The 26,521-nt window shown below is 38.5% G+C and overlaps 10 protein-coding genes across 10 annotated transcripts; 1 reads left to right on the forward strand and 9 right to left on the reverse strand.

Annotated features, from left to right (window-relative positions):
* Positions 1–301: 301 nt before the first annotated feature.
* On the reverse strand, positions 302–1,552 carry GCK72_021112 (uncharacterized protein; the record flags this gene model as incomplete). The annotated part of the gene is made up of 3 exons (XM_053734026.1): positions 302–352; positions 683–1,421; positions 1,473–1,552. 3 exons carry the CDS (start codon positions 1,550–1,552, stop codon positions 302–304), a joined length of 870 nt encoding a protein of 289 aa, XP_053582939.1.
* A 741-nt stretch (positions 1,553–2,293) lies between these two features.
* On the reverse strand, positions 2,294–3,326 carry GCK72_021113 (uncharacterized protein; the record flags this gene model as incomplete). Its single annotated transcript, XM_003097995.2, has 2 exons — positions 2,294–3,194; positions 3,247–3,326. 2 exons carry the CDS (start codon positions 3,324–3,326, stop codon positions 2,294–2,296), a joined length of 981 nt encoding a protein of 326 aa, XP_003098043.2.
* A 649-nt stretch (positions 3,327–3,975) lies between these two features.
* GCK72_021114 (uncharacterized protein) lies at positions 3,976–6,749 on the reverse strand (the record flags this gene model as incomplete). Its single annotated transcript, XM_053734027.1, has 5 exons — positions 3,976–4,867; positions 4,920–5,210; positions 5,609–6,353; positions 6,560–6,621; positions 6,670–6,749. 5 exons carry the CDS (start codon positions 6,747–6,749, stop codon positions 3,976–3,978), a joined length of 2,070 nt encoding a protein of 689 aa, XP_053582940.1.
* Positions 6,750–7,741: 992 nt separating this feature from the next.
* On the reverse strand, positions 7,742–10,440 carry GCK72_021115 (uncharacterized protein; the record flags this gene model as incomplete). The annotated part of the gene is made up of 4 exons (XM_053734028.1): positions 7,742–8,630; positions 8,683–9,021; positions 9,616–10,308; positions 10,361–10,440. The coding sequence occupies 4 exons, from the start codon at positions 10,438–10,440 to the stop codon at positions 7,742–7,744; spliced, it is 2,001 nt and encodes a 666-aa protein (XP_053582941.1).
* A 324-nt stretch (positions 10,441–10,764) lies between these two features.
* GCK72_021116 (uncharacterized protein) lies at positions 10,765–11,789 on the forward strand (the record flags this gene model as incomplete). The annotated part of the gene is made up of 2 exons (XM_003096327.2): positions 10,765–10,844; positions 10,895–11,789. 2 exons carry the CDS (start codon positions 10,765–10,767, stop codon positions 11,787–11,789), a joined length of 975 nt encoding a protein of 324 aa, XP_003096375.2.
* A 793-nt stretch (positions 11,790–12,582) lies between these two features.
* GCK72_021117 (uncharacterized protein) lies at positions 12,583–13,562 on the reverse strand (the record flags this gene model as incomplete). Its single annotated transcript, XM_003096391.2, has 2 exons — positions 12,583–13,435; positions 13,486–13,562. The coding sequence occupies 2 exons, from the start codon at positions 13,560–13,562 to the stop codon at positions 12,583–12,585; spliced, it is 930 nt and encodes a 309-aa protein (XP_003096439.2).
* Positions 13,563–14,181: 619 nt separating this feature from the next.
* On the reverse strand, positions 14,182–15,165 carry GCK72_021118 (uncharacterized protein; the record flags this gene model as incomplete). Its single annotated transcript, XM_053734029.1, has 2 exons — positions 14,182–15,037; positions 15,086–15,165. 2 exons carry the CDS (start codon positions 15,163–15,165, stop codon positions 14,182–14,184), a joined length of 936 nt encoding a protein of 311 aa, XP_053582942.1.
* Positions 15,166–19,369: 4,204 nt separating this feature from the next.
* GCK72_021119 (uncharacterized protein) lies at positions 19,370–20,194 on the reverse strand (the record flags this gene model as incomplete). The annotated part of the gene is made up of 1 exon (XM_003096334.2): positions 19,370–20,194. One exon carries the CDS (start codon positions 20,192–20,194, stop codon positions 19,370–19,372), a length of 825 nt encoding a protein of 274 aa, XP_003096382.2.
* Positions 20,195–22,179: 1,985 nt separating this feature from the next.
* GCK72_021120 (uncharacterized protein) lies at positions 22,180–23,899 on the reverse strand (the record flags this gene model as incomplete). The annotated part of the gene is made up of 4 exons (XM_053734030.1): positions 22,180–22,882; positions 22,930–23,021; positions 23,073–23,237; positions 23,342–23,899. 4 exons carry the CDS (start codon positions 23,897–23,899, stop codon positions 22,180–22,182), a joined length of 1,518 nt encoding a protein of 505 aa, XP_053582943.1.
* A 1,381-nt stretch (positions 23,900–25,280) lies between these two features.
* GCK72_021121 (uncharacterized protein) lies at positions 25,281–26,494 on the reverse strand (the record flags this gene model as incomplete). The annotated part of the gene is made up of 2 exons (XM_053734031.1): positions 25,281–25,523; positions 26,240–26,494. The coding sequence occupies 2 exons, from the start codon at positions 26,492–26,494 to the stop codon at positions 25,281–25,283; spliced, it is 498 nt and encodes a 165-aa protein (XP_053582944.1).
* Between the last annotated feature and the right edge of the window lie 27 nt (positions 26,495–26,521).

Genomic DNA, 26,521 nt, shown 5'->3' on the forward strand with positions numbered 1-26,521 from the left:
GTAAGGAGGAGATGGTACAAATGAATGATGGTGAGATGAAGGAAGAAGAATCAATAGGGGCACAATAGGAGTAGAGACCGCAACGCACGACCGCGACGCTGCTGGAGTAACCTCTGGGAAGACAAACATCTTCAGGGAGACAATACGTACATACTGGAGTCTCTGTAGACCTCGTGAACCAATACACAAACCTTTGCCTCAGTTGGAGTAAGAATTGGAAAACTGAGGAGAATAACAAAATTCAAACCTAAAACAGAAGTTTGATTTCTAACGGTAATAGATTCAAATTTGAGCCAACAGCTTAAACATGGAACACCTGTTGGCTAGCCTCCAAAGTGCTCATTCGATCACACTGAAAATGTTGGGGCTTGTCTCGGTTGAGTCTCACAAGCTTCCATGAGGTCATAACACACACTAGTCACTTTGCTAACACAAGTATCATTTATGAGTAAGACTTTACCATGATGCGGTGATGCTTAGATGTTCCCACGACTACTGTGAAGTTTACCCTCATTGCATATTGGCTTAATGTAATTAAAGCTTTATTCAGAAAAAGTAGATTGAAAGATGATCAAACTGTGGGATATACAATATATTATAGCCCAGCATTAAAATTAATGAATTTCTTCGTAAAATTTTCTCTAAATGTAATAGCTGCCAATTTCCCGTCTATTCTTCTCACATCAAATCCCCCAGTGAATGTTGTGAAATGAGGGAATGTGTCGGATGTTGGGAACTCGCTTGCTCGTCGTTCATCAAAACGAGTACCACCTAGTCCTTCCAGAAGAACGTCTTCATCGAAATGCCCAAGTGATTGTACTGTTAGATGCTTCAACCGACGATTAGATGTTTTGTTTAACCAGTATGAGAAAAATCGGTTAAGATCTCTCATACTCATTGAGACTTCGCACAATTCAAGTTTGATTGCGTTTGAGGCTAGAAGATCATTAAGGCTGAATTGAAATCTCGATAGATTATCGTTATGGATACTCAAACGTCTAACGTTACCCAACCAGAACCTTTGGAATTCTTCTCGATTCGAAAAGGGAAGATGAGACAAAGTGAGGTTACAGACTCTGGGAACTACATTAAAAACTGAGAACACATCGCAGTCTGGTGTCCCATTGAGTATTACTTTTCTCAGAGATGGACACTTTGTTACATCGAGCAGTCGCTCAATCCATTGTCCTGTCGATAATTCGATGTTCCTCCATTGAGTTGTTTGGTGAGGATAAAGCACTTCAACTGTCTTCGAAATGTGTGGGTTGAAATACAATAATAGTAGTGGCCCATTTGTCGGAGGAATCCTCATACAAAGATAGTAATTCTCTATTCGCAGATCGATGTAGCGGGAAAGAATTGTTTTGCGAAGGTATTTTGAGAGGTTGTGAGTTCTTTTGGAGATAAGGGAGAAGGCGATTCTGAAAAAATGAATGTTAATGGAGATTAAGTGAAGTCAAATGCAAACTGACATCTCAATAATCTCCATGTGTTGAATAACAGGAATCAGTGCAAGTCTTGGAAGACGTAAAAAAGGGAACGGAGTCGTCATCTTGGTAGGGGAGAGAGGGTACAAATGAGAGGAGGAATCAATGTCTGGTGGTGTCGGTTGGAAACCGCAACGCACGAAGGGTGGAGTGCTCAGGTACAAATGAATGATGGTGAGAGGTGGATGAGGAATCAATAGGAGGCACTATAGGAGGATAGACCGGGCCGCGCGACCGCGACGTCAGTGACCGCGGAGAAGAGAAACGTCGTGAAATGCGCGCGCGCCCGTAGGTCAAACGCGGCACACAGTGACATACGGAGTGAGTCTAGAAACTCAAGCGACTTTAAAGAATTGTTTAGAAGAACACACGGTGCCAACCGTACACCATGACACATTCTCAAAGTTGGTCATTTTCACCTGAAAACAGCGAAAGTTGATAACCTTTTGGGCGGTACTGTAGGAAGAATGATGAATTGAAACGTGAGGGAGTAGTTTTATTTCTAACGCCGATATGTCCAAATTAGTTCTAGAGTGTTCATTCTATTATGTAACACTAAAAATATTCGGGAAATATCAGAAACTTCCTCATGAGATCAAAACTTAAGTTCCTATAGTAGATCCAAAATCATTTATGAGTTGTATGCCTACAATTGTGAGAGTAATGATGTTCATATGTTCTCCCGACTACTGTGCGGTTTCCCCTCATTGCATTCAGGCTTACTGTCCTTATAACTTTATTCAGAATTCATTTATTGGAAGTTGATTAAACAGTGAATGAAATACATAGTTAAGTGCGATAGAAAATCATGACCAAACATCGAAATTAATGAATGTTTCCTCAAAAAAATTTCCAAGTGTAATAGCTGCCAACTTCCCATCCACTCTCCTTACATTAAACCCTCCAGTGAGTTTGCAAAATTGATAGAACGGGCTGGTTGACCGGAATTTTCTCGTCTGATTTTCTGTGAAACGAGTAGCATTTAATCCTTCCAGAAGAACGTCTTCATCGAAATACTCAAGTGATTTTACTGATAGACGCTCCAACCGATGATTAGATGTTTTGTTCAACCAGCAAGAAAAGAAGCGGTTGAGCTCTCTCAGACTTAATGGGACTTTGCTCAATTCAAGTTTGACTGCGTTCGATGCTAGGAGATCATCAATCTTAAATTGAAAACTCGATAAATCATCGGCGTAGATAGTCAAACAGTCAACATCCCTCAACCAAAATCTCTGGAATTCTTCTCGGTTCGAATAGGGAAGTTTAGACAAAGTGATCTTTGAAGTGACTGGCGAGAAAATTTGAAGTGCTATTATAGCAAAACTGTTTGTACAGTTGCGTGAGATGTGGAGGTAAGATATTTTAGGAACTACATTAAGAAATGAAATCACATCGTAGTCTGGGGTCCCATTGAGTATCAATTTGTTTAACGATGGACACTTTGTTACATCGAACACTCGCTGAATCCATTGTTTTGGCGATGACACAACATTTTTCCATTGAACGTTGTTTTTCCGATAAAACACTTCAACTGTCTTCGAGACGTCTGTGTGGAAATACAGTATTAGTGGTGACCCATCTGTCAGAGCAATCTTTATACGCAGACAGTTCTTGTCTATTTCCAGATCGATATCGCGGGAAGATACTTTTTTGCAGAGGCTTTTTGAGAGATTGTAAGTTCTTTTGGAGAGAAGGGAGAATGCGATTCTAAAAAAGATAAATATGAGTAGAGATAAAATAAAAACAGATGAAAACTTACACATCAATAAATTCCATTTGTTGAAAAACTGGAATCAGTGCGAGTCTTGGAAGACGTAAGAGAGGGAACGGAGTCGTCATCCTTGTAAGAGGGAGTGAGTACAAATGAGATGAGGAATCAATGTCTGATGGTGCTGGGGGGAGATCGCAACGCACGACCGCGACGCCGCTGAAGTGGGCTCTGGGAATACAAACATCTTTAGGGAGACAATGCAGGGATGCGAAATAGGGTAGAGATGACTGAGGAATCAATGTCTGGAGGTATCGGGGGATGAACCTTCAGGGAGACAATGCGTACATACTGCAGTCTCTGTATACCTCGTGAACCAACACACAAGCCATCGCCTCTGCTGTAGTAAGAATTGGAAACCTAGGAAGAATGACAAATTGAAACGTGAGGGAGCAGTTTTATTTCTAACGCCGATATACCCAAATTAGTGCTAGAGTGTTCATTTTTTTACACTCAACATGTTTGGAAAATGTCGGAAGCCTCTTCGTAATGTCAAAACACGCTAGTCACTTTGCTAACTTAAGTTTCTATAGTAGAGTCGAAATCATTCATGAGTTAGACTCCAGCGGTTAGAATATTATTCTTTAAATGATATCACGGCTATTGTGAGGTTTCCTCTCCTTGCATACAGTCTTACTGTCCTTATAACTTTATTCAGAATTCAATTATTTAAAGATAATTAGACAAAATATGAAATACATAGTTAAATATGAAAGAGAATCATGACCGAACAGCGAAATTTATGAATATTTCCTCAAAACCATTTCCAAATGTAATAGCTGCCAATTTTCCATCAATTCTGCTCACATCAAAACCTTCAGTGAATTCTCTGAATTTAGGGAACATGTTGGTTGATTGAAATTCCCTAGTCCGTTCTTCGGTGAACCGAATAGCATCTAGTCCATACAGAAGAACGTCTTCATTGATATCCTCAAGTGATTTTACTGATAAATGCTTCAACCGATGATTAGATGTATTGTCCAACCAACATGAGAAGAATCTGTTTAGATCTCTCAGACTCATTTTGACTCCGAGCAATTCCAGTTTGACTGCGTTCGATGCTAGAAGATCATCAATCTTAAATTGAAAACTTGATAAATCATCTTCGTGGATTCTCAAACATTTCACATCCCCCAGCCAAAATCTCTGGAATTCCTCTCTATTGGAAAAGGGAAGTTTAAACAAAGTAATCCATGAAGTGACTGGCGAGAGAACTTGCAGTGCTTTTATAGCAGAAGTTTTTGTACAGTTGTTGGTGATTTCGAGGTAAGAGACTACATTAAGAAAGGAGAACACATCGCAGTTTGGTGTCCCATTGAGTTTCACTCCTCTCAGAGATCGACATTTTGTTACATCGAACACTCGCTGAATCCATTGCCCTGTTGATAATCCGACGTTTTTCCATTGAATACTTTTGTCCCGATAAAACACTTCAACTGTATTTAAGATTTCCGGGTAGAAATACAGTGCTAGGTGTGACCCATCTGTCAGATCAATACTCATACAAACACAGCAATTATCCATTTCCAGATCGATGTAGCGGGAAGATATTTTTTTGCAGAGGCTTTTTGAGAGATTGTAAGTTCTTTTGGAAAGAAGGGAGAATGCGATTCTGAAAATGATAAATATGAGTAGAGATAAAATAGTGTTAGGTATAAACTTACACATCGATGGGTTCCATTTCTTTAAAAATAGGGATCAATGCAAGTCTTGGAAGACGTAAAAGAGGGAACGGAGTCGTCATTTCGGTAGGGGAGAGAGGGTGCAAATGAGATAAAGAATCAATGTTTGGCGGTGTCGGTTGGGAGAGCGCAACGCACGACCGCGACGCGGCTGGAGTGTCCGGGTGCAAATGAATGATGGTGAGAGGTTGATGAGGAATCAATAGGAGCACTATAGGAGGATAGACCGCTCCGTGCGACTGCGACGTCAGTGACCGTTCGGAACTAACCTCCCTGGAGATGTTTGTCTTCCCAAAAAATCGGTATTTTGATGAACATCGATGATAAAATGAAGTGACGACAGCAACTAAAAAGGATGGCTTCTTGATTCTATCTGATGAAAAAGTGGAATCGAGAAACCGCCCCGCATGACCTGTATGACCAAAAACTATGACAAACCCACTGCCGATATCTCTACAATAAATATGACACGTCACGCAAGCACCATTGAATCTTTATTTCAGAAAAATTGTAAAAACTTTATTTCAGAAAAATTGTAAAACCTTTATTTCAGAAAAAAAATTAAGTAACAAAATAGTAAACAGACAACAACAAGTGATAGATATATTCCGGCATTGGTTTCAGCAAAAACAAAAGTTGAAAATAAAAATGAAAAAGCATTAGGTAAAGACTGATTTGGCTCAAGATTAGTAGATTCTGGCCAAACGTAGAAACAAACAGTTCCCCAAGTTCCAATTCTGATTGTTGCTTGTCTTCCGTCTGCTCTTGTTATATCGAATTCGGCGGTAGTCTCCTCATAAAAAAGCTGTTTTACATTCCCCAAAACCCGGAATTTTCTCTTGGTTTCAATGGGAACTGGAACAGCGCTAAGTCCTTTCAGGAGGAGATCCATGCTGGTATCGCTGTTCATCCATACTTCCAAGTATTCCAGTCGAGGATTACACTTCTTCTTCATCCACAACTTGAAATAGCCGTTTAGGTCTTCTACTTCAAAAGCTGGACCAAGAAACTCGAGTGACTTAACGTTTGTCATTCTCAAATCATTAAGAGAAAACTTCATGTCGCAATTTGGCATGGTTCTACCCCAGTAGTTTTTCAAAGTCACGTCGTCAAAATTCCCTTTGAGAATTTCTCGGAGGTAATTGAAGTTTTGGAGGTTTTGGAAAGGATAAAAAATTTTAACTGCAGAAGATACTGGTAAAACAGTTTTAAGAACTCTGATAAGTCTTCTTTCTTTTTGATATTCCGCTTCATAAGAGAGAAATTTAGTATACCAAATGTGTTCGACAACGACTTCATCAATTTTTGGAAGTTTTGCGACGAGTTCGAGACTATCGTGTTCAGAAATTTCAGCGATGATGAACTGATTGATCGATTTGCAATGCATGACGTCCATAATTGAAAGTACATAGTCCACTGGAAGTAGACTACCGGGGCAGCATGTAAACGAGTTTAAGCAGGTAGATGAAAATCATGGTGCCTGAGTTTCAGTTTAAGCAGGTAGATGAAATTGCTTCGTTGAGTTTTATCGATATACTGTAGCACTCTCAATTCCTCCCCGTTTTCAAAAAACACTTTCATCTCAATTCTGTCATCCTTCAGTATTACATTGATATGCTCACATGTCATTTTGAGAAGTTTCACGTAGATTCTGACTCGTTTGGAGAGAATGGACAATGAGACTCTGAAAAAAAACGTAGAGGATCCAAGAATTATATAAGTTCCCACTCACCTTTCCGTAACTTCCATTTGTTCCAAGACAGGCATAAGCACGAGGTACGGAAGACGGAGAAGTGGAAATGCAGTCGTCATCTCGGTAGAAGAAGAGGGAGTACAAATGAGGAGGAATCAATGAGACCGCGACGCACGACCGCAACGCATCACTCTGGGAAGATTAACATCGTCATGGAAGGCATCTCTAGTTTTTGCTTCCCCAATGAGAGGTGGATACAGAATCGATAAGGGGACTATAGGAAGATAGAACGCACCGCACGACCGCGACGCCGCTGAGGTGTGTTCGGGGAAGATTAACATCTTCAGGGAGACATTGCTGGGGTGCGAGCTAGAGTACAGATGACTGAGGAATCGATGTCAGCTGGTATCGGGGGAGAAAGCAATGCACGACCGCAATGCTGCCAATCAAGGAAGACAAACATCTTTAGAGGGGCAACTGAAAGATGCGTACATACTGGAGTGTCCGTAGACCTCGTGAACCAACACAAAAACTATTGTATCTGCTGTAGTAAGAGTTTGAAATCATTGACGAGACTCCAAAATACTCGGGTTTCATTTTACACGATGATATATCTCCGCAGCCGTGCTCCATTGACAACGGCGTTACAACCAAACAGCAGACTTGGCCTCATCTGAAGTTACATCACATTCTATTATACTAAAAATGTTGGGGTTTGCTTTCGTTGAATCGTAGAACCTTCCTCGTGAGGTTATACTGGAGCCTCCGTACACCTCCTGAAGCAACCCCCAACCTTAAACGCCGGTACATCCAAATTAGTGCTGGAGTGTTCATTCTATTATTTAATACTAAAAATGTTTGTGGAATTTTACAAGCTTCCTCGTGAGGTCAAACCACGCTACACTCTGCTGATAAGTTCCTATAGTAGAGCCGAAATCATTGATGGGGTTAGACACCAGAATAGTGATATTCAGATGTTCTCACGGCTACTGTGAGATTTTCCCTCATTTCATACTGACATACTGTGATTATAGCTTCATTCAGAATTTGTTTAAAAAATTGAAGAATGATTAAACAGTGTAAGAAAAAGTACAGAGCGATATACATTATACTATAAACAAGCGTCAAAGTTGATGAATGCTCCCTTATAACAACTTCCAAATGTAATAGCTGCCAACTTTCCATCTATTTTTCTCACATCAAACCCTCCAGCGACTTCTTTGAATTCAAAAAACGAGAATTCTCTAGTCCGGTTTTCTGTAAAACGAGTAGCATTTAATCCTTTTAGAAGAACGTCTTCATCGAAATGCCCAACTGACTTCACTGACAGATGCTCCAGCCGATGATTAGATTTTTTGTTTAACCAGCGTGAGAAGAAACGGTTGAGGTCACTCAGCCTCAATGAGATCTCTCTCAAGTCAAGTTTGACTGCATTCGAAACTAGAAGATAGTTAAGGTTGAATTGAAATCTCGATAGATTTTTGTTGTAGATAGTCAAACATTTCACATCCCTCAACCAAAATCTTTGGAATTCTTCTCGAGTCGAAAAGGGAACTTTAAACAAAGTGATCGATGAAGTGACTGGCAAGAGAATTTGCAGTGCTTGTGTAGCAAAAGCGTTTGTGCAGTCGAGCGAGATTTGGAGGTCAGAGACATTGGAAACTACATTAAAAAACGAGAGCACATTGTTGTCTGGTGTCCCATTGAGCCATAGTTTACTTAAAAATGAACATTTTGTTATATTGAAAACTCGCTGAATCCATTGTTCTGCAGATAATCCGATATTTTTCCATTGAATTTTTTTGTACGGACAAAACACTTCTACCGTCGTCAAGACATCTGTGTAGAAATACAGTGTTAGGGATGATCCATCTGTCAGAGCAATCCTCATACGAACGCAGTTATTCTCTATTTCCAGACCAATGTAGCGGAAAGATGTTTTTTTGCGAAGGTATTTTGAGAGATTGTAACTTTTTTGAGAGATTAGGGAGAAGGCGATTCTGAAAAGATGAATGTTAATGAAAAATGAAGTAAAATTAGATGTGAACTTACACTTCAATAAGCTCCAATTGTTGAAAAACAGGAATCAGCGCAAGTCTTGGAAGACGTAAGAGAGGAAACGGAGTCGTCATTTTGGCAGCGGAGAGTGAGTACAAATGAGATGAGGAATCAATGTCTGGTGGTGTCGGGGGGAGACCGCAACTCACGACTGCAACGCGGCTGGAGTGCCCTTTGGGAAGACAAACATCTTCAGGGAGACAATGCAGGGATGTGTTTGAGCTGGGAGTCTCCGTAGAGTCCAATAAATATTGGTAGGTGGCAGAGGGCATTAATGAATGAGAAATCAATGTCTGGTGGTGTCGCTTGACCACGATGCGGCTGGAGACGGCGCTGGGAAGACAAACATGTTCAGTAGTTTGGGTTCGTGCCGAATATGCGAAATGTGTTAACAGAAACACGCGGAAAGCGACACACCGCAACTTGCGTTAACAGAAGCAGAGACCGTGAGAAAGACCACCTGCACATGTAACTCTTGTCGTGAGGAGATGAATAATTAGTTTGAAATTTAAACCCCGTTTACAAAAGGTCTCATTTCAGAAATCGCAAAAAAGTGCTCGCTGCATGTTCTTAAAATGGTTTGGGCATCCGCCAGAGTCCTCATGATAAGCGAAAATATAAAAAACTATGACTTTATATTATCAAAACAACCAAAGCTTGCACGACATAATAAAGTAAAAATATTCAAATTAATTTTTACATTTAAAGACAAAGCAAAGAACAGAATATTACGGCCAAACATAAAAATCAAAAAACGTCCCTCCGTGAGAGGTTCCAAATAGAATTGTGGCTTTCTTCCCATCTGTTCTTTCGATATCATATCCTCCAGAAAAAGTTTTCGAAGGAGTGTCTAGTTGTTTTGAATAAAAGAACGTTCTTTCTTGGTCTCTTGGAAAGGGAACAGCGTTCAATACTTCCGGAAGGCACCTTTCATTGAAAACACCAAATATGCGCAATGTTAGATGTTCTAGTCGAGAGTTGTATTCGCTGTGAAACCAATTTGTAAGAAATCGGCTGACAACTCTGGCAAAGAACATAAATCCTCTCAATCGCACTTTGAGGGCGTTGGTAACCAGAAAGTCATCAAGAGCGAATCTCGAGAATTCGTGAGAGTCAACATTCAAAAAATTCAAGTTGCTCATCAGAAAAGTCCTAAACTCTTCTCTGCTCTCAAATGGAATTCTCCAGATATTGATTTCAGTGGTAACTGGAGAAAGGATTTCTAGAACTTTCTTTGCAAAACTGTTTGGACACCAGAGTCCGATGAATATTTCACGGATATTTTTCAGCGAAGAAAGTGCATCGCACATATCGAATCCTGGAACTCCGTTGATATGTATGCGTTTCAGCGATTTACAATTTGTCACATCTTGAACTCGCTCGATCCATTGGGATTGTGATAGCCCGACTTTTTCTCGTAGATTCGTTTCGTTTTGAAACACAATGTATTGATACGCCGTCGAATTCGAGTAGAAAGGCGGTACTGCTTCTCTATATTTAAAACAAGCTGTTAGGTGATGACTGTCGCTCTCAACGGTCAGTGTAATGGACGTGGCAGATAATTTACGAAGACTTTTTGAGAGATTATGGGATCTTTTGGAAAGAAGTGAGAATGTAATTCTGAAATGATTGGATATGAGTAATAGAGGAAAAAAGAAAGAGGGAGACTTACATTTCCCTTTCTTCCATTTGTTCAAAAACTGGAAGTAGTGCAAGTCTTGGAAGACGTAAGAGAGGAAACGGAGTCGTCATCTTGTTAGGGAGAGGGGTGCAAATGAAATGAGAAATCAATATCTGGTGGTGTCGGGGAGAGACCGCTACGCATGACCGCGACGCAGCACTCTGGGAAGATTAACACAACTCTATCTATTTTCCACTGTACTCCTCCCCAACTTTCCCACAATGCCGCGTCGCGGTCGTGCGCACCATACATACATTTCCCTAAAGTGAGGTCCCTAAAGATGTTTGTCTTCCCACCGGGCACTACACCCGCGTCGCGGTCGTGCGATGCGGTCTCCCCCCGACACCGCCAGAGATTGATTCTTCATTCATTTCTACCTCCTCTCCCCTGCCGAAATGACGACTCCATTCCCTCTCTTACGTCTTCCAAGACTTGCACTGTTTCCGGTTTTTGAACAAATGGAAGAAAGGGAAATGTAAGTTTTCCACTTTTTCGTGTTCGATCCGTTATATTCAATTATTTCAGAATTACATTCTCACTTCTTTCCAAAAGAGCCCATAGTCTCTCAAAAAGTCTACGTAAATTATCTGCCAGGTTCATTGAGCTGACCGTGGAGAAAGACCGTCATTATCTCACAGCTCGTTTTAAATATAGAGAATCAGTAGGACCGCCTTTCCACACAATTTTGACCAAACATTTGGTGTTTCAAAACGAAACCGTTTCACATGAAAAGATCGGGCTATCAGAATTCCAATGGATTGAGCGGGTTCTAGATGTAACAAATTCTGAATCGCTTCAACGCGTAGATATCAACGGAGTTCCACGACTAGATATGTGCGATGCACTTTCTTCACTGAAAAATATCCGTGAACTATTCATCGGAGTCTGCTGTCCAGACAGTTTTGCAAAGAAAACCCTAGAAATCCTTTCTCCAGTTACCACTGAAATCACTATCTGGAAAACTCCATTTGAGAATAGAGATGAGTTTCAGACTTTTCTAAAGAGCAACTTGAATTTTTTGAATATTCACTATCATTATGTCTCGAGAAACACCCTTGATGACCTTCTAGTCACAAACGCACTCAAACTGAAACTAGGAACAGCTATGTTGGGTGTCACAGGTATCAAGCGATTTCTCACAAAATGGTTTCACAGCAAACGCAACTCTCGACTTGAACATCTGTCATTTTGCACATTGGAAGGTGTAAATGAAATGTGTCTTCCGAAAGTACTGAAGGCTGTTCCTTTTCCAAGAGACCAAGAAAGGACATTCTTTTATTCAAAAGAACTGGACACTGTATCAGAATCGTTTCGTGGAGGATATGATATCGAAAGAACAGATGGGAAGAAAGCCACAATTATATTTGTGCCCGGTCATCGACTGACGTGTATCGATTTTTATGTTTGGCCGTGCATTTAAAACGAAATCACTGATTCGAATTTTTACCCTTTCTTATGTTGTACAATTTTCAACTCTGAATTTTTAAGTATGTTTTTTTGATAAAGTAAAGACTTTTTTCTTGATCCACCGTGTTCCCTACAAGTTAATATCGAATGGTGGCTACTAATAATGAAAGTTTCATTTTTCTTATTACCACAAATCTTACAACTGACGACACAAGTGAAGCACATCTAACTCTCTTTGCAACTTGTGGCGTTCAGCATGTGGGGTGAGTACTGAAATCAAATGCGCTCCACTATACTCAGAGGTAAATTCATATTTTATTTCTTCCACTTCGCTGTTTAGAAGTGAATGAGGAATCAGAGCTGAAGTGCACTATGAGAAGAAAAAAATCTTCAGGAAGACCTATGCAAGGATGCGTACGTCGAACTAAAGGATAAGGACAAGCATGGGTACATTCAACCTTGCAAACATGACCTAGAAATCTACAGTGCAGAGTTTGGTCAATTTCTTAAAAGTATTGTTAGAGTAGGCGGAGTTTTTCTCGCAGATTTTAAATTCATTCCATGAAATAATTCTCTCGTCGTGCACATGTGACATAAATAGTTTCAAAGTAGTCGAACATGTTATAGCTTTGCTACGGGACGAGAGTTCAGGATTGTTACAAAATCAACAGCTTGGACACAGTTAAGCTTGGTGACATACTGTATTTGTTTGTAATTCGAAAAATTAACAAATGATTCATTTTATCAAAACTGCAAAGTTTATGTAGAAAAAGACAATTGAGAAGAACCAATAATAAAAAAGACAGTTAATTCCAAACATAGAAATCGAAACGTGTCCTCTGGTAACCGCCTTCAAATGTGATAGTGGCATCCTTTCCATTCATTCCTCTTACATCATACCCTCCAGAAAACGTATTCGGAGGAATTTCCAGATCTTTTGAGTAGTGGAACGTTCTTTTTTCGGAAAAAGGAACAGCATCCAATCCTTCCAATAGTTCTAGTCTATCGACACTCTCATCTATAATCATTGTCAGATGCTCGAGTGGAGAGTTATGCTCATTTTGCAACCAATTTGAAAGAAATTGTTTGATTCTTCTGGCACTCAATGACTTTTCTCTTAATGACAATCTGAGTGAGTTTGACACTAAAAAGGCGTCCATATTGAACTTCAACTCTGAGAAACCTTCGATAAAAATACTTAAGTATTTTCTGTTGCTTTTCATGAATATTTCCAGTTCTTCTTGGCTTTCAAATGGAATTTTAAACATTACAGTTTCCGTCGTGACTGGTGTTAGGATTTCCAACGCTTTCTTCGCAAAACTATTGGGACAGTTAGCCATGATGTATAAATGGCGGACTTCTTTCAATATAGCAAGGGCGTCGCACACTTCAAGTTGCGGAGATCCGTGAAGATTTATTTGGAATATCGAGTAAGAATTCAGCACATCTAGTACTCGCTCCAACCATTTTGACAATGGAATCATCCCGTTTACGGTTTTTGTTTTAATGTGCAGTCTTAATGGTTTATCATAATTACTCAGATAAGCTAAGATTGAAAGATCATTGCTGACTACTAAAAAACTAATGGTTTTAACAGATGGTTTCCATAACATTTTCACCAGGTTTTTTGCTCTATTGGAAAGAAGTGAGAATGCGATTCTGAAATTATTGAATATAAGGAATGGAACAAAAAAACAAGGGAAACTTACATTTCACTTGGTTCCATATGTTGGAAAACTGGAATCAATGCTAGCCTTGGAAGACGTAAAAGAGGGAACGGAGTCATCCTGGTAAGGGGGGAGAAGGATGAGGAATCAATGTCTGGTGGTGTCGGGGGGAGACCGCAACGCACGACCGCGACGCGGCTGAAGTGCCCTCTGGGAAAACAAACATCTTTAGGGAGACATCTAACTCCTTACAACTCCTTACAACGTAACTAGTGTCACCGTTTAACCTGAACACTGGACCACCGATGCTTATATTTTAATAGAGAAAAGGGTAATCAAGAAATTGAAATTGTAATTTGACACGGCGATTTTCAGAAATTTTTAGACCCAATTTTCTCGCTAACAAGCCATATTGCGCAGTTTTTGAAAGCGGCATGTGATAGAGCAGAGTCGAAAGTATACATGTGCTAAGTTTCAGCCAATTTCGTTTCCTCGTTTGTTTAGGGTTTCATAAGAGGTGTTTATTTCAGAACTTCCTGGACCATTTCTAGTGGTGAATTTAACATAAAAAATTTATTTTCTAGTAAACATCATTTTATTTCGTAAAGATAACATAACCAGTCAATTAAAAAAACAATTAAATATCAATGATGTTCTTTTAGAACAAAATCATGGTCAAGCTTAAAAAGCGTAGCCGCGAGAACGGCGCGCCAGACTTAGCTGGTAAAGGATACAATATCATGGCCAAGCGTAGAAACTGATAAACGTCATCTTCCAAACGTCCCTAAATGTGATTGTGGCTTTCTTTCCATCCGCTCTCCTTATATCATATCTTTTTCGGTTTCTTGGAAATGAAACCGGTTTCAATCCTTTCAGTAGATTCTTTTCATCTACCTTTTCAAATGTACAAATTTCCAAGTGCCCCAGTCTTGTATCAGATTTGTTTTCCATCCAATTTTGGAAAAATTGATTGATTTCTTCTAGATTCAATTTCCCGTCATTGAGGTTTAATTTCAGCGCATTTGTTACCAGAAGATCTTCAAGAGTGAACTTAAAATTCGGGAAAGTGTTCGTGTTAATATTCAAATAGTTCAAATTGCTCTTCAGAAATGTCTGAAACTCTTCTCTGGTCTCAAACGGCATTTTGAACAATGTAATTTCCGAAGAAACTGTCGATAGGATTTCCAGTGATTTCTTCGCAAAAATGTTGGAACAGTTCTTGAAAATGTTTAATTTCTGGATATTTTGTAGTTTACCAAAGGTGTCGCACACATCAACTTGTGGAGATCCCCTGAGATCCAGTTGACAAATCGATTTACAATTTATCACGTCTAGTACCCGCTTCAGCCATTGTGATGTAGTCAATCCGCTATTTTCGTGTGTGAACGCTCTTTTTTGAAACATCGCATTGGCCAAAATCGGTACGTTCTTTGTGTTGAAATAGTATTTCAGTCCCATTTTTCTCCGCAAATCAAATCCAACTCTGACGTCAAGGTGATCGCTTTCTACTATCAGATGGACGCTATAGGAAGATAACTTGCGAAAGATTTTAGACAAATTATGGGCTTTTTTGGAAAGTAGCGAAAACGCAAGTCTGAAATGATTGAATATGAGAAACAGAACAAAAAAGTGAGAAACTTACACATCAATTGACTCCATTTCTTGGCAAACTGGAATCAATGCAAGCCATGGAAGGCGTAAGAGAGGGAACGGAATCGTCATCTTGGTAGAGGAGAGAGGGTGCAAAGGAATGAAGAATCAATGAATGATGGCGTCGGGGGGAGACCGCTACGCACGACCGCAACGCCGCTGAAGTGGGCTCTGGGAAACCAAACATCTTTACGGAAAGGCCTGCACATCTAACTCTCTTCGCAATTAATCGTGCCCGGCATCTGGGTGTGAGTGCTGAAATAAAACGCGCTCCACTAGACTTATTCCAATTCGCTGTTTAAAAATGAATAAAGAACCAATGTCTGAAAGGATCAGTGGGGAGACCGCAACGCACGACCGTGACGCGCCTGAAGTAAGTGCACTCTAGAGCTTTGTTTCCTCGTTTGTTTGTCACAAAGTTTCGGATCTCCTAAGAGGAGTTTTTTTCCTTTTTTAGATCTTTCTAGACCAATTCTAGTGGAGAATTTTAGGCTCTTTATGATTTAACGGGGGTTTTAAGAATTAACGGGGGTTTTAAAAATAGACGGGGGTTTTAAGAATAGACGGGGGTTTTAAGAATAGACGGGGGTTTTCAGAATAAACCGGGGGTTTTCGACAAGTTCTATTTACTTATACTAAGAAAACCCCAAAATGGTCAGAAATGACTACAGTCCCTCCATTAAACATTTTTTTCATTTTTTTTCATTATACATTTTTCGGCGTCTTCCTTTTTCATCAGACGTAGAGGACAGTTGTGGAATGCGTGTAGGAGGGACGTATATTCCATACATCTCCCTGTGATGGCACAGTATCTCGTGAGTACATCCTTATTCACTGTGCAGGCGAAGAGAGGATGTCTGCCTTCGCAGAGTTCGCACGTGACTAAGGAAATTAAGTGAAAACGAAAGAGAAGTGAAGGAAACTAACTATGATTAGAGAATCCTGAAAGTAAAGAAAGTGAACAAAGAATAGTTTGCGATTATAATTATTTTAAAAAAGTACGTGTGGTGATTTGCGATATTAAAACCACAGAATTTTATATAAGTTTTAAACCAGTCATTTGCCACGTTGTTGTGGACTTTCTTTAGTCCCTAATGAAAACGAGGAGAGGGGAAATTACACAGAAAGATAAGAATAATTAACTTAATATAATTTTAAAAGGAGAAAACATATTAATTTAGAGAAAAAGGGAACAAAAAAGGGAGAGGTGAAAAGAGTCCGTCGTCATTCCAACTGATTCGATAACCAACTCTCCGTCTCTTCCCCTACTATGTTCCTATTCTTATTTCCGCTTTGCCTCTTTATTTCTGTACTCTCTTGGACATCGAGATATTTTGAGGTCAAGGTGGAAAAATCGTACTCATTTAAACGTAAGGCACTGTGCGGAGTCCCGCAAGGATCAGTTCTATCGCCCATTCTCTTCGGTATATTTGTCAAAGGTGTCTCAAAAACTTTACCAGCTGGAGTCAAATGCCGTCAGTTTGCGGACGACCTAAAAATTTATGCCTTTTTCTCCAACTCAGATTCTACTAACTCTCTTCCTAATCGTCTCCAATTAGCTATAGACTCTGTAATTCTATGGTAAAAAAAAGCAAAATTAGACTTGAACAATAGTAAAACCAAATGTATTACTCTAGGCAATATAAGAAGCTATGATTACCTACACTATAGAAGGTAGATTATTTGTCAGAAAACGTTGATTAGAGATATTGGACTCCTGATAAGCCCCAAACTTGACTTCAGTGAACATTGGCACAAGGCCACCAACTCAGCAAAATTCCTTGTCTCCCAAATATTTACGAGCTACAGTAGTAACGATTCAAAAATCATGACTCTTTTGTATGAAACTTTCATAAGACCAGTTCTAGAGTACGGTACAGAAGTAAGTAGCCCGTACAAAAAATGCGATATCAGGGCAATAGAATCTATTCAAAATTCGTTTACTCCTACACGCATTCCACAACTGTCCTCTTCGTCTGATGAAAAAGGAAGACGCCGAAAAATGTATAATGAAAAAAAATGAAAAAAATGTATAATGGAGGGACTGTAGTCATTTCTGACCATTTTAGGGTTTTCTTAGTATAAGTAAATAGAACTTGTCGAAAACCCCCGTTTATTCTGAAAACCCCCGTCTATTCTTAAAACCCCCGTCTATTCTTAAAACCCCCGTCTATTTTTAAAACCCCCGTTAATTCTTAAAACCCCCGTTAAATCATAAAGAGCCAAATTTTATATAACAATTTAATTTTTTAGTAAGACAAACTTCATTTCATAGAAATAGCAAAACCAGACAATAAAGGAAACAATTCGTTACCAATGATGTTATTTAGAACATAGCATTCACAATAGACGATACAAAATCATGGCCAAGCGTAGAAATCGATGAATGTTTCCCCCCAAACGTCTCCAAATGTGATTGTGGCCTTTTTTCGGTCCGCTCTTCTTATATCATATCCTCCAGAAAACGATTGTAATGATGTGTCCAGTAGTTTTGAGTAGTGGAAAGCTCTTTTTCGGTCTCTTGGAAAAGGAACCGTTTTCAGTCCTTCCAAAAGATTCTTTTCATCAACATCTTTGAATGTAGACAGTTCCAAGTGCTCCAGTCTTGTATCACACTTATTTTCCATTCAATTTTTGAAGTATTGATTGATTTCTTTGAAATTTAATTTTCCGTTGTTGAGTTTTAATTTTAGCGCATTCGATACCATAAGATCTTCAAGAGTAAACTTGAAATTCGGGAAAGTGTTGGTGTGAACATTTAAATAGTTCAAATTGTTTTTCAGAAATGTCTGAAACTCATCTCTAGTCTCAAATGGGATTTTGAACAGTATGATTTCCCTGGTAACTGGTGAGACAATTTCCAGAGCTTTTTTTGCAAAACTATCGGAACACTCCTTGAAGATGTATAATTTCCGGATATTTTGTAGTTTATCGAAGGTGGTGTCGCACACATCAACTTGTGGAGATCCCTTGAGATCCAGTTGACCAATCGATTTACAATTTGTCACGTCTAGTACCCGCTCGACCCATTTAAATGCTGACAATCCGCTATTTTTGTGAGTGAACCTTCTTTTTTGAGTCATCGAATTGACCGATTGCGGAGCGCTCTCTGTGTTGAAATAATATTTCAGTACCTTTTTTCTCCATATTCCAAATTCAACACAGATGTAAAGATGATCGCTCTCTACTGTCAGATGAACGCTAAAAGAAGATAACTTGCGAAAGATTTTTGACACATTATTTGCCTTTTTGGAAAGTAGGGAGACTGCAATTCTGGAATAATTGAGTATGAGGAACAGAAAAAAAAGAAAGAGGAAAACATACACATCTACTGACTCCATTTGTTGGAAAACTGGAATCAATGCAAGCCTTGGAAGGCGTAAAAGAGGGAACGGAGTCGTCATTTCAGTAGGGGAGAGAGGGAAGAAGTGAGTGAAGAATCAATGAATGATGGTGTCGGGGGGAGACCGCTACGCACGACCGCAACGCGACTGGAGTGTGCTCTGGGAAGACAAACATCTCCAGGTAGAGACCGGCACATCTAACTCTCTTCATGAGAAGATGAAACTCGTATGTTTGCTGACTCGAAACAAGGGAGCAGGTGTGGGAGATTCACGATAAAGATAAATAAATCCCGGCCAAACGTAGAAATCGTCTCCAAATGTGATTGTAGCTTTATTTCATTCAATCTGTTATTCCGTATACATATCCTCCAGAAAACGTCTCTGATGAAGAATTTACAATTTTCGAATAACAAAAATCCATCAAATAAACAATGTGTCGTGACCGACGAGTCAACTCATCAATCAAGGATAAGGAGGATAACACATGTTGCTTGAAAGTGCCACAGAGATACCACAAGAACAGCTGCCCACGTCATTTCCGGGAGCAGTGATTAAGAGGTCAACTGGAAGAGGGCATGTGGAGCAGAGGAGGAGCAGAAGATTACACCATATCATGAACACCTCCGCAGACGATATATCAGAGCAGGATAGGAGGATCAGGAAGGCAAGGAGCCGAAACATTAGTATAAATAGCTAGGCCATGTAATGTATTTTTACTTCTCAAAGAATCTTGTTGATTCTTCAGTCTTATTGTATACTATTAGAACGTCCTAAATAAACTAATATTAAATCACCACTGAAACCGTTTTACAATGGTTTTATTTGTTCAAAACGTCAAAATTAAATAATCAGAATAAAACATTGCACGACATAAGAAAGGGATAAGGATTCACAATAATCATTACAGTTTAAACAAAACAAAGAACAAAGTATCACGGCCAAACATAAAAATCGATGTACGTCCGTCCGAAAAGGGATACAAATTTAATTGTGGCTTTCTTCCCATCCGCTCTCCTTATATCATATCCTCCCCGAAACGTATTCGTGGAAGTGTCTAGCTGTTTTGAATAGCAGAACATTCTATCTTCGTTTACTGGAAAAGGAACAGCGTTCAGTACTTCGGGAAGGCACGTTTCATTGATACCTCCCAATGTGCACAATGTCAAATGTTCTAGTCGAGAATTGTCTTTACTGTGAAACCACTTTGTAAGAAATTGACTGAAATCTGTGGAACTCAATTTGACTTCTCTCAATTTCAGTTTGAGTATGTTTGTGACTAGAAGGTCGTCAAAAGTGAACATCGAGAAATAGCAAGCATTAATAGTCAAGTAGTTCAAATTGCTCTTTAGGAATGTCTGGAACTCTTCTCTGGTCTCAAATTGAATTCTGAAGAATGTAATTTCCCTGGTGACTGGTAGGATGATTTCCAGCGCTTTCTTTGCAAAGCTAGTGGTACAGTCCTTGAAGATGCTTAATTTATAGATATTTTGTAGTTTACCAAAGGTGTCGCACACATCAACTTGTGGAGATCCCTTGAGATCCAGTTGATCAATCGATTCACAATTCGTCACATCTAGTACCCGCTCCACCCATTGTGATGCTGACAGTCCGCTATTTTTGTGTGTGAACGCTCTTTTTTGAAACATCGCATTGACCAATTGCGGAGCGCTCTCTGTGTAAAAATAATATTCCAGTCCAATTTGGATCCACATTTCAAATTCAACACAGATGTAAAGGTGATCGCTCTTTACTGTCATATCCACGGAACTGGCAGATAATTTGCAAAAGATTTTCGACAAATTTCGGGCCTTTTGGGAAATTAGCGAAAACGCAATTCTGAATCGATTGAATATGAAGGAGAGAACAAAAAAAAGAGGAAAACTTACACATCTATTGGCACCATTTGTTGAAAAACTGGTATCAATGCAAGTCTTGGAAGACGTAAAAGAGGAAACGGGGTCGTCATCTCGGTAGGGAAGAGAGGGAAGAAGTGAGTGAAGAATCAATGAATGATGGTGTCGAGGGGAGACCGCACCGCACGACCGCGACGCGACTGAAGTGAGCTCTGGGAAGACAAACATCTTTAGGGAGAACGACTGCACATCTAACTCTCTTCGCAATTAATCGTGCTCGGCATCTGGTGGTAAATACTGAAATTAAACGCGCTCCACTAGACTTGAAGGCTTATGTTTCAATTCGCTGGCATATTGATACGCAGTTTACAATTAATTGACCAATTTTTGAGCCAATTTATACTAGTTTATCTTGATTTTTGATCAGCTTTTCGACTATGATTCAAATTTTGTTTAAAAAAAATTATATTGATTAGTGCCCAAATTTTTAGCAGAGCGCGGTTGATTTTAGTACTCACCTCCAAAAACGGGATCACCGTGTTGAAATTTATAGCCATTTATCGCATGCTATAAACTCAAAATTTTCACCAGGAAACAGCTTGAAATCTCTAAGCTGACAGTGCTGACTGAATTGTTCACTTTATGTTTAAAGGCCGCGCGGGTTCCAAGTGTAATCATTTTTTTCAAACGTTCTTTATTCAATTAAGAGTGGAAACTCAATTTACGAGAGCATCAATTCAAATTTCGAAAACAACTTCACATTGGAGAAAGTGAACAAAAATTTTGATTGATGAATTTATTTTAAACGTGTCGATTGAAAAATGATTTCATTGTGAACAAAGAACATGAAGACGCAACACACATATTTTTATATGATGAAATTATTTTATTTCAAACAGTGAAAAAATATTATTACGAAATTTTAAAAAATGGAGTGTTGTCCTGATGCATTTTCTCAAAATATGAACAGCCTTCAATTTGAAGTGGTCCTTGTTCGAGCGCTACAGCTAGATAGTATTGAGTATTCTCAATCCGGAAGTACCATATATACTGGATGTCGTCGACGACTCGGTAAGGTGCTCCTAGTGCTGCTAAAAAGTTTTCAGTTGAACAGTCATTGATGTGTATTTTGAAATTTTGGAAGACTGGAGATTGAGGGAGATTCTGAAATAGAAGAATGTAATTAAAGCAGTCTACTTTTTTTAAAATCAAATACGGGTATTATTGTCTACATGATCTCACTAGGGAAGGATCCCGAGTCGAGATGGAGTTACAGGTCGAGATATATATCACTAGAACCGAAATTTTGCGCTGATTTCATATCTGTATTCTGTTTTTGCAGAACGATCTCGTGCAAAAAGTTATTCGCGTTTTTGTGGCTTCTCAGTGCGAAAATGAGCATTTTCAAGACTACCAAAAGTTTTTTCTGATTTTTTTCAAATTTTTTTGTGTTGTACATGTATTTCCAAATATGAAGATTGTCTTGTTTATGTTGGAACTTTTAAAAAAAATTCAGTCCAATTTTTTGTAGATGCGTCATTTTTGAAAATTTAAAAAACTCCACAACCATTTTTCTGAAAATAAATTCTGAAATTAAACTTTCCCAAAATCATTTTTCTATCCGTACTCATACGACCAACGCAAAAAAATTTGAAAAAAATCAGAAAAAATTTACTTTTGGGAGTCTTGAAAATGCTCATTTTTGCACTGAGAAGCCACAAAAACGCGAATAACTTTTTGCACGAGATCGTTCTGCAAAAACAGAATACAGATTTGAAATCAGCGCAAAATTTCGGTTCTAGTGATATATATCTCGGCCTGTAACTCCATCTCGGCTCGGGATCCTTCCCTAGTCAGATTGTAGGGTAAAAAACTAGTTTAATTAGTTGTCAAGTAAAACAACACTCGAAACATATTAGTTTATAGTCAAAACAACTCGCCTTTCTGCAATACGTAATATCCTCCTGCGACATTGTTTCCACAATAATCCTAATCCACCCAAAATTCAAAATATTCATGTCTTGAATTGACATTCGAACAGTCAACTCCTCTATCCGCAATTTTTTAGCCTTGATCCATTGCTCAGTTTTCGAAATTTCATCTAGATTAATGGTACATTCTTCGTCAATATTTTTCATCTTCATTAGAACAATCTCTTCCAAAGATTCTGCGTCGATATACGGTACTATGTCCATCATCAACCATTGCAAGTGGGTAGCCAACGTCAACTCTTTTACTTTTAATGGGGATGCTCTGGAGGTCAAAACATCTCTCATCCCTTTGAAAAACTTTGACAAAGCTGAGTTGTCTTCTTCTTCTAAATTCTTGTTTCCTTCAAACATATCAATTAATAAATTATCCATGCAACTTTTTTGATGTCTTGTATTCAAATGGAAATCATTTACAATTTGAACTGCTTCCTGTTCCAGAGATCTTTTGTGCCGTTCCACTATTTCTTCATTCAGCGTTCTGTTAATAACAACAGAATAAAAAGAATGCCTGAGCGAAATGCAATAAAGATGGATGAACGGATCTGGCTTGACGTAATCGACACACTGACGGATACCTCTGGACACCTTCCGAAGTGATAGGCTGAAATTGATTGTTTATCGATTGGAATGCTGTTCGAGCACGCATACATCTGAGAAAATTCTAAATTTGAAGCAATTGAGCTCATTATCGAAGGGATCTCGAAGATATTCATAGGACATTTGCTGTCCGATAGGTTTAGCTGAAATCTCAAAATTGTTTTCTCTAATAAAATTCATCCTAATTTACTTACCGTGGCCATTTCTTCAATTGGATCATCAGCGTGATCTATTAAAAACTTTACAGTCCTTTCATCAAACGAATGTACTGTTTCAGCAGTTAACTCAATGCATTTATTATCAATGTTTTTATAGCTGATAGTAATAGAATTGAGTTTTTTGGATGTGGAGGTGAGCAGCTGAAAGAGAAAAAAGATTGGTTGATGAAAAGTTGAGTTCTCTTGGTGTTGGTGCTATCGTTTATAAAAACAACAACTAATAGTAAAACATTGAAAATCCTCACCTTTCTCACTTCCTCCAGCACTTCCAATGAGAATTCATGCAAGTGGATTCTCAGATCCAACCTCTGCCGTCTCTTCCCTTCTATTAGAGGTATGAAGTCGTAAGCTGTGAATACTTGATCTTCAAACGGCAAATGTACAGTAACTTCCTGTAGGATCTCACGGTCGAGTAGGTTGACTGCTGATACAGCTTGATATATATCGAAAACTGACAGAGAGAACTGTTTCACTTTCAACTTGTATGTCCTCGATTGCAATGAGATTTCCAAACTTCGACACATTCTGTTGATGACTCTTTTTAACATTTTCCAATCTCCGACATTTTCCAAAGTATTTATAGAAAGTTGATCCAATTTCTTTATCCGAAACATCACAAATGCTTCCACATCTTTACAAACCACCGACATAAAGTAGTCACCTACTAAATATTCAGTGGAATAGCATGTGAACCCAGTCGATACTCCTGCAGACCCTTGAACATGTCTGTAGTGACATTTTGCCAAATCAAAAAACTGCGATATTGTACCATAAGCTTCTTGATCGTTGAAACAAAAACTCATTTTGGTTGCATGTCTTGTATCTAGTGAGATTATATGATCGTAGAAAATAGGCATTGGGAGGTTCTGAAACATTTTTTTATCTATAGACAAGAAGAAAACCGTCGGGGACAAAGAAACAATTCTAGAAACTGAAGAATTCGAAGGAAATTGGAAGATGTAGCATATACATAAGATTTATCAAGATAGGCTCTCAGTGTTATAAGATGGAGAACTTATTTAAGTTGAATGAAGTTTATGTCTACGATTAATTTTATGATCGTAAACGAAAGGCAGTGGAAGTTTTTAGAACAACAAAATGTGCTTATGTTGACATTTTGAAACAGAGAAACTTAGCAAAATTGTACTACGAATTTTCAACTCTTCCCGACCAATTTTTCAATAACTTCAATTGAGGCAGTGACTATTAGGATAATGATACAAAAACATGACGTGCAACCCAGACTAGTGTGGAAAGATGAATATAATTTGTTTTGTGATCTATATGAAAAGATGATATTTTTCGCTGTGTTGCCAATCTTCGAGCTCCAGTTTGAGCATTTCAGATTTTTCATAACCAAATTTTGAAAACGGAAATTTAAATTACGAGGCTATAGTATAGGTTCACTTGTTAGTGAGTTTGGAAAAGGACGCTAAATGTTTATGTGCTAAATAATTATAAGGTTTTGACAAAAAAAAGCCAAACGGTCTGAATTGAGTGGAGAAGAAAACAAGAAGGAAATTTCTCAAATTTCAAGAATGAGAAAAGAATGGAGCTCTGGCTACCTACGGCCTCCGAGGCGGAGTCAAAGAGAAATAAGATAAGAATGTTCAGAGTCTTCGACATCAAAAGAAAATGGAAGAGAAAGAAGGAAGCGGTACGGAAAAAGAACATTAAAATGCATATAAAAAGTGGTAAGAAAGCGAAAAAGCGAGAAAAACGTCAAGAATTGAGGACTCTGTTTTAGAATAGGAAGACAAATTCAAAGATCGAAAACCAAGTGATAGGAAAACTATTTTAAAAGTTTGAGAGAATTCTGGAAATTGTATTGGAAAATGTATTATAGTGAGAGGTTTGAATTTGATTATGACTCCAGCAAGCTCATTTACATTCTTTTACATTCTACAAATTTGACAATGAATTTGAATTTGAATTTGTATTCCTGATATCTATTTTTCCACTCCCCTGCCACTGAAAAACATGAAAGTTTCTCTGTGGAGTGTTAGCAGAATGATTACTGATCAGATGCTGCAAGCAATTCCCCCAGTCAAATTATGATAGAATTATTTTGTTTCAAACATTGGAAAAACTGTTTAAATAATGGAGTGCCTTCCTGGAGGATTTCCGGTTTAAAAATTGTGATTAAATAATTTCATTTCAACCTCCAAAAAACTATTATCAAATTCAAAAGAATGGAGTGTCGAACCTCGAGATGTTCGTAAACTGCAAACGGCCTGCAGCTTGAAGTGGGACATGTCCAAGCATCACATGAAGATATCTCCGGGTGTTCCCAATCCGGAAATACCATATATACTTTATGTTGCTGACTACTCGATAAGGTTCTCCCAGGGCTGCAAGAAAGTCGGCAGTCGCACAGTTTTTGATGCGGATTTGGAAGTTCCAAATTACTGAAGGTCGAGTTAGATTCTGAAATTAAAGTACATAATTTTATGCTTCACAAGTGGTTTGCAATGGAAGCGTGTGTTGAAATATAGAGCCATAAGAAACTTATATCATGTCTATCAACACCTCGTGCGGAGCTCTTGCCGACTAATTTCACCCGTTATACTGTGTTGCTACTTTGCCATCCCCTTCCTAGTTTCGTTCATCTCTATTCTTCATGAAATACACATTTTTCCCCGTATTCAGTTTTGAATAAAAACAAATTACAAAGCTCGCAATCAATACTTTCATGAAATATGATATTTTTTTCATTTCATTTCGGAGGGCTTCTCCGAAAAAATAGCAATTCAGCTTGAAAATTAAATTTTTATTTTTCTAACTCTGATTATTAGTTTTTGATCAATTGTTTTCAACAAAAATTGACAAAAAGAGCATAAAACATTCAAAAACGGAGAAAATGATGAAAAAGTCATCGAAGAGAATTGCAAGTTCAATTAATTTAGGTTTCAGGCTTACTGAGAAGACATGGGTCCAATTTCCAAGCTATTTAGACGCGGGACGTTTACAAGTACGGCGCCTCGAAGGATTTAAATTCCGCGCGAGCACATGGAAAATTACATATATTCTACCATTTGTTATATGCCCCCATATACCAGCCATTGCAAGCAACGTAAAATCAAATACCAGCATTTCTGTGTACAAGATGGTCTAAGATCAGTTTATATTCAAAAATAACTCACTTTTCTGCAATAATTAATATCCTCCTGTGACATTGTTTCCACAGTGATATCAATAATCTCAAAATTCAAAATATTCATATCTTGAATTGACATCCGAACAGTTGACTTGGTTATCCACAGTCTTTTAGCCTTGCTCCATTGCTCAGTTTTCGACAGTTCATCTAGTTCAATAGTACATTCTTCATTAAGTCCTGCGTTCCTATGAATGTGAATATTTTCCAAGCATTCTGCGTCGAGATACGGTAGTATCTCCATCACCAAACATTGCCAGTGGGTATACAA

Source organism: Caenorhabditis remanei, chromosome V, assembly GCF_010183535.1.
Source record: "Caenorhabditis remanei strain PX506 chromosome V, whole genome shotgun sequence".
Classification (NCBI taxonomy): Eukaryota; Metazoa; Nematoda; class Chromadorea; order Rhabditida; family Rhabditidae; genus Caenorhabditis; species Caenorhabditis remanei.